The 12,948-nt window shown below is 43.1% G+C and overlaps 2 protein-coding genes across 2 annotated transcripts; both read right to left on the bottom strand.

The window, feature by feature from the left end:
* Positions 1-4,628: 4,628 nt before the first annotated feature.
* Positions 4,629-8,320, bottom strand: LOC125509325 (GDSL esterase/lipase At5g45910). Its single transcript, XM_048674282.2, has 5 exons — positions 7,908-8,320; positions 7,539-7,760; positions 7,295-7,443; positions 5,148-5,421; positions 4,629-5,054 (listed from the first exon to the last, which is right to left on the bottom strand). Exons 1-5 carry the CDS (start codon positions 8,155-8,157, stop codon positions 4,825-4,827), a joined length of 1,125 nt encoding a protein of 374 aa, XP_048530239.1. The 5' UTR covers positions 8,158-8,320; the 3' UTR covers positions 4,629-4,824.
* A 477-nt stretch (positions 8,321-8,797) lies between these two features.
* LOC125509326 (ribosome production factor 2 homolog) lies at positions 8,798-11,512 on the bottom strand. The gene is made up of 7 exons (XM_048674283.1): positions 11,347-11,512; positions 10,979-11,131; positions 10,363-10,566; positions 9,841-10,086; positions 9,524-9,760; positions 9,292-9,357; positions 8,798-9,203 (listed from the first exon to the last, which is right to left on the bottom strand). Exons 2-7 carry the CDS (start codon positions 11,051-11,053, stop codon positions 9,090-9,092), a joined length of 942 nt encoding a protein of 313 aa, XP_048530240.1. The 5' UTR covers positions 11,054-11,131; positions 11,347-11,512; the 3' UTR covers positions 8,798-9,089.
* Positions 11,513-12,948: the final 1,436 nt, after the last annotated feature.

The raw sequence follows: 12,948 nt of genomic DNA, 5'->3' as shown, positions 1-12,948 counted from the left end.
TGTGAATTCTATTTACAAGATGGCACATTATCTTTAGCCCATCTTGGACCACAAGATTAACAATGTGAGCCACACACCCATGTGAAGATATTGACTTCTTGCATGTGTACAACCCCTATTAGTCAAAGATCTCTTCATGTAGGCTAAACAAGTGTCATTAGAACTCGCATTATCTACGGTAATAGTGCACACTCATTCAATGCCCCACTCAATCAGTATTTTTTCTAACGCTTTCCCAATATCGTCCCCTTTGTGTCCATCTACCAAGACAAAGCTAATATATTTTTTCTAAGCTTCCACCCAGAATCAATGAAATGTGCAGTAAGAACCATGTAGCTTTGTTGTCTTTTTTATGTCCGTGTATCAGTGACGAGGCAAAGAGTTTGATGTGAATCAATGAAATATTTTTGAAGCATAGCTTTCTTAGCTTCATAAAGAGCAATGATTTCTCTATACATGGTTGTCCTAGATGGTACATTGAACCTAGGGCAAGCTTCAGACATGAAGAACCTAAAATCTTCTTTCTCTGCAAATATGAATGGAAGCTCATCTATCACTATCATGCGAGCAAATGCTTCTCTAACTTCTTTCTCAATGTATTGCCAAGGAACCACAAAATTACCATCAGCACAAACTTGGAAGGTAAGCTCGGTATGATTTCTTCCAATGCTGGCAGGATTCTTTTTGCAAATCTTCAAATGGTTCACTAAAGAAGAAGTACCTGCCGATGTGGATTTGCAACCCAATACAACACTACAATAGTTGCAGTTAGCATGATCCGGATCATCGTTCTGAATTGTGAAGTGTGTCCATGTCTTTGACCTCTTGTTCCTTTTCTTGCTAACACTGTCAGGGGTAACATCAGGTTCTGTTTCTCGTAAGGAACGTTGACCGGCAGCATAACCAGCACTAAGGTTAACACACTCGGACATCTAAAAAAATAAGTCAAGTAGTTTCCATTCAGATCGGTGACTAATAGCATAATCAACACTGGAAAATAAAGAATTTACTGCAAAACTAAATAGGAAACACCTATGTGTGTGTTCGCAATTACCAGATAAATTTCTTCTGCAATTCATCACACAATTATTCTAGCATGAGATCTGGGAGATGCTACTGCAAGTCATCACATTGATCTATGTGTGTGTTTGGCTGTTTGCTACTGAACTACCATTCTATTTCTACCAGAGTGAATAAAAGATGAAAAAACAAAGTTGGTTACCATCCAGCGTCAGGGCTCGTGTCTTGCTTCGTGGAGGCGTGCGTCGACGTGCACGACGGAGGGAGGAGGTTAGCGATGCCGGTGCGCGTGATGAACGGCGGAGGGCGGAGGTCAGTGATGCTGATGTGCTTGACGGAGGACGGAGGGTGGACGTCAATGCCTGAACGAAGCTTCGCCTACTGGGGGAGCGGATGGATGCGCCGGACGGCCAGAGTGTGACCTAGCTAGGGCGTCGCAGCCATCCTCTTCTCTCTGCCTCTCTCCTCTGCCACTCTGCGTGTGCGTGCGTGAAGCCGTGAATTGCTAGGGTTGAAGACTTGAAGGAATAAGGGAGGTGAATCCTATTTGGCGCTTATGCGCCCGTTTGCAAACGGGCGCCTGCAGGGTGCGGCTAGTTGGGCCCGGCCCAACTTCCCGTTTCTTTCTAGGAAAAAAAGATAAAAAAAGGTTGCACGCAGCCGGAGTCGAACTCGCGAATTCTTCCTAAACCTCCAACAACAGCAACCACTCAGCCATCTACGAACCACTCTGCGTGTGCGTGCGTGAAGCCGTGAATTGCTAGGGTTGAAGACTTGAAGGAATAAGGGAGGTGAATCCTATTTGGCGCTTATGCGCCCGTTTGCAAACGGGCGCCTGCAGGGTGCGGCTAGTTGGGCCCGGCCCAACTTCCTGTTTCTTTCTAGGAAAAAAAGATAAAAAAGGTTGCACGCAGCCGGAGTCGAACTCGCGAATTCTTCCTAAACCTCCAACACCAGCAACCACTAAGCCATCTACGAACCACTGATTCGTAACTTGTTTTCCTTTTCTTTGTTCTCTACAGTCGCAGGAGGGTTTTCTCTCAGTTTGTTGTCATTTCGGGGGCGATTTTCATTTTGGTTTTCTTTTTTTTGTTCTTTTCTAAATGTGTCTAAGTTGATGATTTTCCATTTTTGCGTTTTTTATAAAACAATCTATGACCTTTTTTCTAATTTAATGAACTTTTTTTTTCTAAATTGATGAACATTGTTCAAATTCGATGTACTTTTTTTAGGTTTGATGAACTCTTTTTATAATTCGATGAACACTTTTTCAAATTCGATGAATTTTTTTAAAGTTTGATGAACTTTTTTCAAAATCGATGAACTTTTTTCTAATTCTATGAACTTTTTTTCGAAATTGATGAACTTTTTCTCAAAATCATTGAACTTTTTCGGATTACAAGATTTTTGTTTCAAATTCGATGAACTTTTTCTCAAAATCATTGAACTTTTTTCGGATTACAAGATTTTTGTTTCAAATTCGATGAACTTTTTTCAGATTACATGAACTTTTTCAAGTTTGATGAACTTTTTGAATTCAAATGAACTTTTTTTTCGAATTTGATGATTTTTTTCAAATTCGATGAACTTTTTTCAAAATTGTTGAACTTTTTTTCAAATTCAGTGAACCTTTTTCAAATCGATGAGCTTTTGTTTCAAATTTGATAATTTTTCAAAATCTGGGAAGTTTCAAATTTGATGAACTGTTTTGCAAAATGGATGATTTTTTTTAAATCGATGAACTTTTTCAGGTTTGTGAACTTTTCTTATAAAAGGATGAACTTTTTTTAAATCACGATCTTTTTCTCAAACAATTCAAAAAAATTAAGTGATGGAATAGATTTCTGCAATGAAATAGCGCTGCGTCCTATGTTATTAAGCCTTTGCCTCTGTAACTAATTATAGAAGGCAAGTAGCTTGTGTGGCTTGTGGTACCTGTGCGCGAACTCGACGAGGTGAGTTCGAAACCTGTGCGCGAACGGGCGCCTGCAGCGCCGTATAGGAGCTCCCAATAGGGGAAGGCCCGTGCGTGCGTGAGGTTACTGGGCCTGGGAATTGTCGATGTTGATGGGCCTTTCGGTTTTGTTCGATTTAACCAAATTATTTTGGTTTTAAACCGAAAAAACCGAATTGAATATGGTTTCCTATTTTGCAAACTGAAACCAGAACCAGAACCTGAAAAACCTAAATTTCGGTTCGGTTAGGTTTTTCGATTACGCTTTTGGTTTTCTGTTCGGTTTTGCACAGGGTGAGCTATTCCAGACAACCTTTTGACCCAGTGTGAATGTAAATAATTTTTATGCTAAACTTTTATATTTATTTAAATTAATTGTGTGCTATCATAGTTTTGTAACAGAAAAACATAATATATTTCTAGTGAGCATAATTTTCTGTTACTTATTTATCATAGTTAACCACATAATAATGTTGCTAAATATTGTTATTCTCTGAATTGCTCCAGAACTAACATGTATGTCAATCAAAAAAAATTCTCTTAAATTTAAATTGTACAGCTTGAGAAAATTATTTTTGGACACTTCATAAATTATATGTTTTAAATTGTATGTGTGTGTTCATATTTTTTCTAGTATCATTAAATATTATGTTAGAGATTTCCAATATCATACACACTAACAGATATCTTAATAATAGTGTATAGTGTATCACTAGGTAAGCATATCTATAGTTACTTGTAGTGTATGGCAAATGTTATTGCTACTTGGGTTCAGTAATAATTGAAAAATATGTACATCTCCCACAAAGACCAACGACCCATCCCGAAGAGAAGTTGACTGACGGGGATGTCTCGAGAAGAAATTCCAGAATTGGTAGCCTCCCAAATCAAACAATTATTTTACTTGTATTCACTGTATATCCCGATGTTACCTACCACACCCCCCAAAAAAAGCCTTTTGCAAGTCATTTAGCCTGAACATCATATAACATCGTTCGAATAAATCTTGTTGTGCATGTCTGCGAGATTTAGAGGTCATAAGGGAGGATAAATATTTCATTATTTAACCGAAGTCTCGATAAAATCTACTACTCCATCCGATCCATATTGATTGTCCCAGCTTTAGTACAACTAGATGATACCCCGCACGTTGTTGCGGGAATATTTTTCAACATATTTCAATGTGATTCGTTGTATGAAACATGAATATTTTGAAGTAATAATGTAAAAAACTAAAATTAAAAATACATAATTTGTTATGTTCGATTATTATATAGTTGTAAAAATGTTTATTAAATATAAATAGCATATAAGAAAATTCTTATGTATGTTTGCATGTTGAGATAAGTCTTTTTTTCCCATGCATGACATGCTTGCATGTTAAGAGACTTATGATAGTGGGGGTGGGCATTTTCTCATGCATGTTGTGTGATGATGTGGCATGCTTGCATGTTGAGAGAAATTGTTAATGGGGGCTAGCTATTTAGATATAGAAGATTTATAGTAATAAATATTACTAGCAGTTTTTTTTGCAAAAATAAATATTTACTAGCTATTGTTTTGTTTGAAATTATTCAAAGTTCTTGTTTTATCCTAAGTCTTCTCTTATTTTTGCTAATACATATAGAGGATTATTTCTTATTTTGAATCGGAGTAGATTTGAGAAAGCATTTATTTCCTTGCTCAAAATCACTAGCAAGTTTGCTTCGCCCATGTTTCGATGCCCTCCTTCTATAAAAAGCACCTCGTTTCAATCCAAATAATACCAGCAAATGTTAATACATTTACTTTCATCCGCGAACTAAGACGTTCATGTGCCGCCTGTAATTGTCTTCAAGTTTCTCCTCCACTTAGTAGCGAACAACACTCATTATAGGCGGGTCGGCGAAAGGGCCGTGGAGCCACCAGTCGGCGATGTACCCGTTGGTGGCCTCCGTGTAGTGAACCCCATCCCAGTTGACGAACGCCGACGGGTTATCGCATGCGGTCGCCCCCGGCATGCCGCAGATGGCGCTGCCGTTCCAGTTGTAAGTGCCGCCGGCTCCGCAGCAAGCCCGGAGAGCGTCCGCCTCGGCCACCCCTGCAGCAAAATTCCCAGGCAGCTCAGTGGCTGGCCGCGCCGCAGCAAGCAAAGATCAAGACACACGAGCGCAACCAAAGAAAGACTTGTTACCGTAATGGCTGGGGTTGCGGAGGATCATGATGATGGGGCTGTAGAAGTCGGCGAGGATGATGGTGGCACGGGGGTACCTGCCCCTGAGAGAGACGATTGCAACGCGGAGCCGGGAGTTGTGGTGCGTGGCCACGCGGTTGACGTCGATGAGGCAGCCCATGTCGTCGTACTCCGTCGTGTTGAGGCCGGAGCGGCTCGTCAGCATGGTGGGTGAGCACCCCAGCGGCGGGTTCCCCGGCACGACCACGTACACCGCGCCTCCCTTGATGAGCCCCTGTGGAGCCAAGGTGGAACACACTAGTTTAGGCACGCTTTTTATTCAGACTAACTAATAGGGCACAACACCGGTTTAATTGTAAAATTCAGTGCTGATCAGTACGGAGCCTGAATGCATTACAAGTTATTGAAACAGGAAGAAAGTCTGTCAGCATGGATATAGAAGATTTTCATCAGGGTGCAGTCCTTACCAGTCCAGAGGTAAGAGCGGGTTTCAATCTAAGCCGTCAATCTAGACCTCTAGTAAGGATAGTAACAGTTTTTTTTTTTTGCGGGGAAATGATAGCAACAGTTAATCAAGGTACACACCTCAAAGAGAAATATTAGATGGGTGTATCCTTCCATACAACCATATCCAACAGTCTGCAATCGAATTTTGTGGATGTACCAATCTTGCACAAAGTTAGTTCAGTAGTTGCAATACATAATTGATTTTCTTAAGTGTGAGATATGTATTCTAGACTACATTTAAACTACACAATCTGAAGTGTGTAGCATGCTGTGGCGTGGCACTAGATTCAAGCTACAATGTCCATTTTCGATCCCTTGACTATTATTTAAATCCAGTTTTAACGTTAAAACTCTAAAACCCAACAAACTTTACACACGGCTTTTAAAATTGGATATATTTGGTATCTCACCTATCTGAAAAGGGTTTGGTGGATGATGTGGTGCTTGTTTCGTTTTCGCGCATGTAACCCATTCAGAACAAATAATAAGTAATTAGAAATCAAGAAAGGGAAAATTGATTTGAAATTAGGAATACCTTGGAAGAAAACTAGAATTTTAAGACAAATTATGCGAAATTTCCCAATTTTAAAATAAAACATTAGAAAAAGAAAAGAAAAAATTAAAAATTTGAGGAACATTAATTGACAATCATGAAATATGGTGAATGCTCATGCAGTATTTCTGACTGTTTCTACAATACTTCCGATTTTCCTACTTCTTTTTAAAATACATAGTCTTCTCGTGTTTTCCTAGACTTAGATCGTATTTTTCTGGTTCAAAAAACACATACAGGTATATATTTTCTCTAAGAATCAGTATTTTGTCATAAATCTTCACATTCTTCCAAACATGATTTATTCTATATTTTTTGTATTTATTATTTTTATTTGTGTTGACTGGGTTGCCACGTGGGCAAAACAACCACTGCGTCATCGAACAAATTTCTTTTAGTGGAGTAAAGGAATAAACATATCTTGTGTTGAAATTAAGGTTATTTTTTCGGCTTTAAAGTTTAGGAACCAAATTTAAACTTGCCCAAGGTCCAAGGACCAAAATGTACTTTTTCCTTCTAGAAAAAGGATTTCGAGATAATTGTGTCACATTTAACTCTGAAACTATATTCCATTTTAAACAATAATCCTTTGAATGTATATGTTAAATCCATATTTTATTTCAAACACTAAATCATGAACCTTTTTTCTTATCGAGCATACGTGTACCCTATTGTGTTTATGCCAATCTTGTGCGAAGGATAACAACAATTCTAATTAGTTCCCTGCCTTGGAAAAATCAATTGGCCCAGTTGACTACTTCTAACTGATGGTGAGGTGTGCGTCCCTCAAAAAAATAAGTTATAGCTCTGAGATGTGATGTGCAAAGATAATATAGGTCATAGTCAACCCTTACCTAATAAGAGGTTAGAGATCATCCCGGGGTGTGCATCTCGAGATAAAGAAACTAATTTGAGATGTGATGTGCAAAGACAATATGAACCTTCTGAAGGTCAAAGTCAATTATTGCCTTCTAAGAGGTTAGAGATCACCCTACTAGTCAGATCATATAGTAAACAAACGGCTCTCAGAAAATCTGGTGTTGTGCAAAGCAAAAATGGCAATAGTATGCTGGTCACTCAAATATACCTCCACGGCCGTGGCAATGTTTTGGACAACTGTAGGTACATGCGACATCACTTCGTCTTCAGTCTTGCCGGCAAACCACAGGAAGTTGTAGTCGTTCACTCCAAACTCCCCGACGAAGAAGAGGGCCTTGCTGAAGCAACCTCCGCACCCTGTATTAACAAGTTGCTCAGCAATTTGACTTGTACGTAGACAGTAAGTACAGTCCATAATACTCCCTCCGTCCCACAATATGCGAGTCGCTGACCTGAGATCTCGGTCTTGTTGCAAATTGCTGGCCTGAGTTGCTCGAACCAACCCAGCTGCACGCTCAGGGAATTGTTCAGAAGCTTAAACTGAACTATGTTGTTCCTCTCGAAGTAGTCGACGTCGATCGCCGGTGCGCCGCCGACCGCGAAGTTTACGCCTTTGGAGGCGTCGTAGTTGTTCAGCAGGGAGGGTCCAAGAAGGGGGAGGCCAAACTCTTGAGCTACATTACAACCATTGGGAAACAGAATCAAAATCGAGCGTGCTCTCAAACTTCAATGAATTCATTCAATGCTTTAAGAGCCAAATCATTATCAACACGATAAGTTAAGGAAGTGAATGCAGTGGATCAGATGGCTCAACAACTTACCGATGAAATCGATGGTGTTTCTGCCGTCGCTGAGGCGGCCTGTGGGGTGGCCAAAGAAGGTCATGCCATAAGGAAGCCTGTCATGCCAGGAAGGAAAAGGCGGATCCAACGCAGCCGCCATGATCACAAAGTTGCCGGCGTCGATGTAGGAGTCCCCGAGGGAATACATGGCGGTGAAGAAGCCTGAGTCGGAGCTCGCGCCATGGATGCAGGAGAGGAAGAGAATGGAGAAGGCAAGAATGAGCTTCATGGTGGCTAGGCTAGAGCTTGCAATGGTGGCGAATCAAAGCCACACGAGGACTAGTTATAATGGACGCTGCCCAGCTGCTATGCCAGAAGAAGAAGAAGGAAGCGAGCTGTGCATCTTGTCAACGAATGGCAGCTTGCTTCCAGCGCATAAAAAAACAATTGGTAGCATTACTTCAAAAGACATTTAAGTGCACTTGCTTGACCTCCACTGGCAGGTCTCAGGGATTAAGAGTAGAGGAGAGATTCTTTGGCATCAATGCTTATATAACAAAAAAATGTTTGATCGTGCCAACTTGATTGCCCAGAGCCAGGATATTTCAATTGCTAACTATAATCAGTTTTAGTTGAGACTTCGCGTGTGGTTTAAGTGAGTGGTCACCCAGTAATCTTGGCGTTGTGGGACTGAGTGAGATTTGGCAGAGCAATTCCTACTTCTTCAAGACAAGCTTCACTTAGTGGTCACCCTGTCTAACGCTGCCTGTATGCCCAGAGGATGCGTGGTCAATCTCAAGGTTCAGCCACACAAGGGGCTGGCCTAACTGTTGAGATGCAGTTCAGCGCAAGCTGCAGTTTCACAGAGCCTACGGAATTCACAACACCATGGATAAAGAAAAAGGTTGCAAAAATGGAGAACATGCGGATTCAGAAAAGGCACAACATCCATGATAACCAAACTTAACCATGTCATCACATCAGTCGTCTCTCGTCGGCTAATATCAGGGGCTGATAACAACAGTAAAACAAAATACTTGTAGCATATGTTGCTTCAAAATTCCATGCTTATGTCTGATATAGAAGCTGCCCCGATACTGATGCCAAAGTCCGTACACAGGTTTGATAGCCTTAAAAGATGGTACTGGACTATTTACCACTCAACCTATGGACCGAAAGTCCTTAAACTGACCAGTTACAGATACTAGCCTTCTCCGGCGGTCACTCAGGGTTTTCGGCCACCTTTTGCTTCTTCGAGTGCTCCTTGTTTTTCTTGGCGTCACGGCGCTCCCGCTTCAGACCCTTTATGTTGCTTGTTACAGTCAATTTTGAAACCTTTCAGACAAAAAACCATGAATCAGATTAGTATGAAGATTGGTTAAATTCAAACTTCAACTGCTGTTGAAACAAATTAGACACAAACCTCCTGGTCTGGAATGTAGATCCTGCCCTGCTTGCCTTCAACTGGATTATTCGTGACATTTTTCACCTGCAAACATGTTAATGTAGTTGTGAATACATACTGACATACAGGTTCTCGGTGAGAAATTAGGACAGAAAATATGGTTGTTTAGGGCTAATGGCACCAGTTAGCAACCAAACCATCAAGATAACAAAGCCTGATGAGAAAAAGACAGTTGTTCCATTGGAATTACCTTCTTAGCATGACCAGGAGCCTTCATAGCTTCTTTCTGTAAACTTTCCGCTGCTTGTCGGTGCCGCCTAAGTACCAGGTCCATTGAAGGCCCAACTTCAACAAGCTCCATTCTAGGAATAGATGTGCCTGACCTTTTTAGACGGAGAGCGCAGTGCATCATGTAGACGGTAGTAGGAGAAATTGCTGTGCACACGAATATCCGATCTACACCAGCAAGGTTCAGATTCTCTACCACCTGTAGCAAAAATAAACTAATTAAGCTCAAGAATTATCCATATATATCCTACATGCCAACTTATCTATAAAGATGCACACCTCTCCTTTGAAATGATCAAGCAGCATTTCCTTCAAATGCTTCAGTCCTTCAACACTCTCAAAGTGCTCCCCAATGAAAGCAAAGAAAGGCTTTGTCCCAAGTTTAGGTGCCAGCTTTTTATCATATGCATATGATTCTATGGATTTGTAGTTCTCAACTCCTACTTCAACAAGGTCATATATGTGGTGATCGTAAGTCCTTCCGAAAACAAGATTGTTGGGCCTCTTCTTTGAATGAGAACCATACTGCAAACACGTATGTAGTTACAGTTAAAAATAATGGAAAATAATACTCAGAATGCTTAGTATGCAAAAGAAAATGAAAAAAATAACATTATAACAGACAGGGAAACAGTTTCAGATAGGTTCCATACTGGTGCTTAGAAAGTCACTATCTAGCACATGATTACATAATTTTACTTCCGAGAAAATCATCAATTTGATATTTATTTTCTCAAGTGAATAACAATTCCCCATTCCCACAAACAACATAACAAATGAAGGCAGCATAATACGACTTACCACTAAGAGGCTGCAGTCAGATTTAAGGGAGAAGAACTCCAGGGAAGTTTCACCCCCGCTCTCAAATGGCCTGATGCTGTCGTTCTTCTTGGTGTACTTGACAGCATGATCACGCTTCAGGTGGAAAAGATCTGCCAGCACAGAGTTCAAAACTGCGCTAGTCTTTGTGCCATGGAGAATAAGCATCTTCTTGCCATTCTCAACCTGGATCAAGCAGTAGAACATGTGGTTAAGCAACTAAATTAAGATTTACATGTTGTTATCTGTACAAAGCATAGAACATGTGCCAGAAAATGGTCATTCCTTTTGTGTGTAACTCAGGTTCCTATAAAAAAAAATACGGTGTTGCAACACACTACTCTGAAACTTTTATTTGGAAAATTGCTGGAAGATGCCAGTCTATGGTTGGCCACGGTCACAAAGACAATAACAATCAAACAGCAGTACTATCTAAGTAATACTTCGTTGTACCTATCTAAATCACAATAATGATTTTGTGGTCATTGTATGGTTCTGTAATTGCAATAAGTAAACGGGGACGGACTTCTTCTGGCACTGTAGGCTGAAGGCAGATTTGCAACAGCTGAAGAAAGGATGGAAGAGAAGAGAAGCTTACGAGCTTGGGCGCGTGCTTGAGGAGCTCGCGCTTGGCGCGCATGCTCTTGGGAACCCTGATCGCCATCTTGCTCATCTTGCTCAAGCAGCGGGGGAAAGGAGGCCTCTGGCCAAGGGTTTACACCTCTGTCTAAGCTTGGAAAGCGCCTATTCGCTGCTCAAACAAAAATCACAGGTCAGCGCGAGGAAGATGACAGGAGAAGGGCGGAAAAATCGACCAGCGCAAAAATCGCTGCGCCCAGCAGCATCCCTGGCGAATCCGTACGCCGCAGCCGGACGCGCGTCCTAGCGCTGGCGCCGCGCGGCACACGAGATGGGGGAGAAGAGGGAGGAGAGAGGCTGGGGAAAGAGGGGGGGTAGGGGGCTGACCTCTGCCGCCGCCGTGTGCCCTCGTTCGACCGCCGCCGCCGGGTGCGAGAGACGAAGGGAGAGAGCGCTAGGTCTTTCGTTCGTGAGGGTTTTCAGGGGTGGTTTAGGGAGAGCGGCGCGAGCGACCCATACAGTGATACAGGTGATGTTCTTGTGCAGCAGGCCAGCGGGCCACTTCACGGTCTTGGGCCGTATCCTCAAAAATAAAAAAATGCGCTACCAAATTCTCACAGTTCCCTCCAAGAAAAAAAACAGTTACTCACTTGTCCAAAAAAAATAAACAAGCAGTTGCTCCCTCCATCCATTTACAGGGCCTGACTTTTATCTCTCGCGTTAAGGCAGGAGTACAAAACGGAGACAGAATTTTAGAGCAGGATTTAGCCAACCCAAAATTATGACGCCAATATGTATTGGGCCCCGTAAAAGCATCTACAGCCGGACATGACAAATTCGACAACTCAAATAGTGAGTCCACGGATACTGATCGAGCATGCCACGTATTTCTTTCTTCGTATACAACTATTTCATATTCATCCCCTAAATCCATATAAAATCATGTAGAATATATAGTTACGTACTACGTTCTATACTGCTCAAATTTCGTCGTTGTCGGAGATGGCCTGAGTCGCCGGCGCCGGAGCCGGAGCCTGGGCCGCCTCCGTTTGTTACCGGCGGCGACGTCTGGCCTTCGCAATCGACTTCGAGCGGATGGAGTTCAGGATGGCGTGCTGCTCCGGCCACACATCCATGTCCTCCTCTATCGTCGGCCCCTCCTCCTCCCCCACATCCAGCGGCGGCGCCTCCTTCTCCGACTCCTGCTCCTCCTCCCCCACATCCAGCGGCGGCGCCTCCTTCTCCGACTCCTGCTCCTCCTCCTCTTCCTCCTTCGCCGGCTCCTGCTGCTCCTCCTCCTTCTCCTCTTCCTCCTCCGCCAGCTCCTGCTCCTCCTCCTCCTCTCCCTTCTCCGCCGGCACCTCCTCGTCCACCTCCTCAAAATCCTCCTCCGGTTCCAGAGGTAGCCCCGCTTCCCTATGGATCTAGACCTGCACAGGGAGGAAGAGACGGTGTTGGATCGTGTAGTAATGGCGGCGTGGGGGCATGGCTAACGGGCTCGAGTGGTGGCAGGGGAAGGGAAGAGGCGGATGTGCTAGGGCTGGGGCGCCGGCCGGCTTAAATAGTCGGCTACGGCCTCGGGCGGAGAGCCAGAGCGGCGCCACGCGGCGTTCACACCGCGGCGACGGTCGAGGCGCCTTTCAGGCCGTCGGATTTCCCGGTGAGTTTGTGAAGCCACGCCGTCAGGCCAACGTGACAGGCATGCCCACGCGAGCCTGGTCTCCCCCATATCCGCCTCATATTTAGGCTGGATATATGGGGGGTGCCGGTCAGCCCAGGCGTTTGAGGCCGGTTTGAGAGGCCCGATTGGGTCAAAAATTCATGACCGGTCAGTGACCGGGCGGCATGCCCGGGCGTTTAAGATGGATTAGAATGGGCCGGTTGTAGATGCTCTTGCTACCTTGTAAAAAAAGCAGTTACTCCCTTTGAATGGATAGACCGCTCAACTACCTCTATGAATCCCTCGGTCGGCAGAACCACACAAATTCT

The sequence above is a fragment of the Triticum urartu genome, chromosome 5A (assembly GCF_056163025.1).
Source record: "Triticum urartu cultivar PI428250 chromosome 5A, HENAU_Tu73, whole genome shotgun sequence".
Classification (NCBI taxonomy): Eukaryota; Viridiplantae; Streptophyta; class Magnoliopsida; order Poales; family Poaceae; genus Triticum; species Triticum urartu.
The sequence above is the reverse complement of the archived record's forward strand: the minus strand, read 5'-3'. Positions and strand labels throughout refer to the sequence as shown.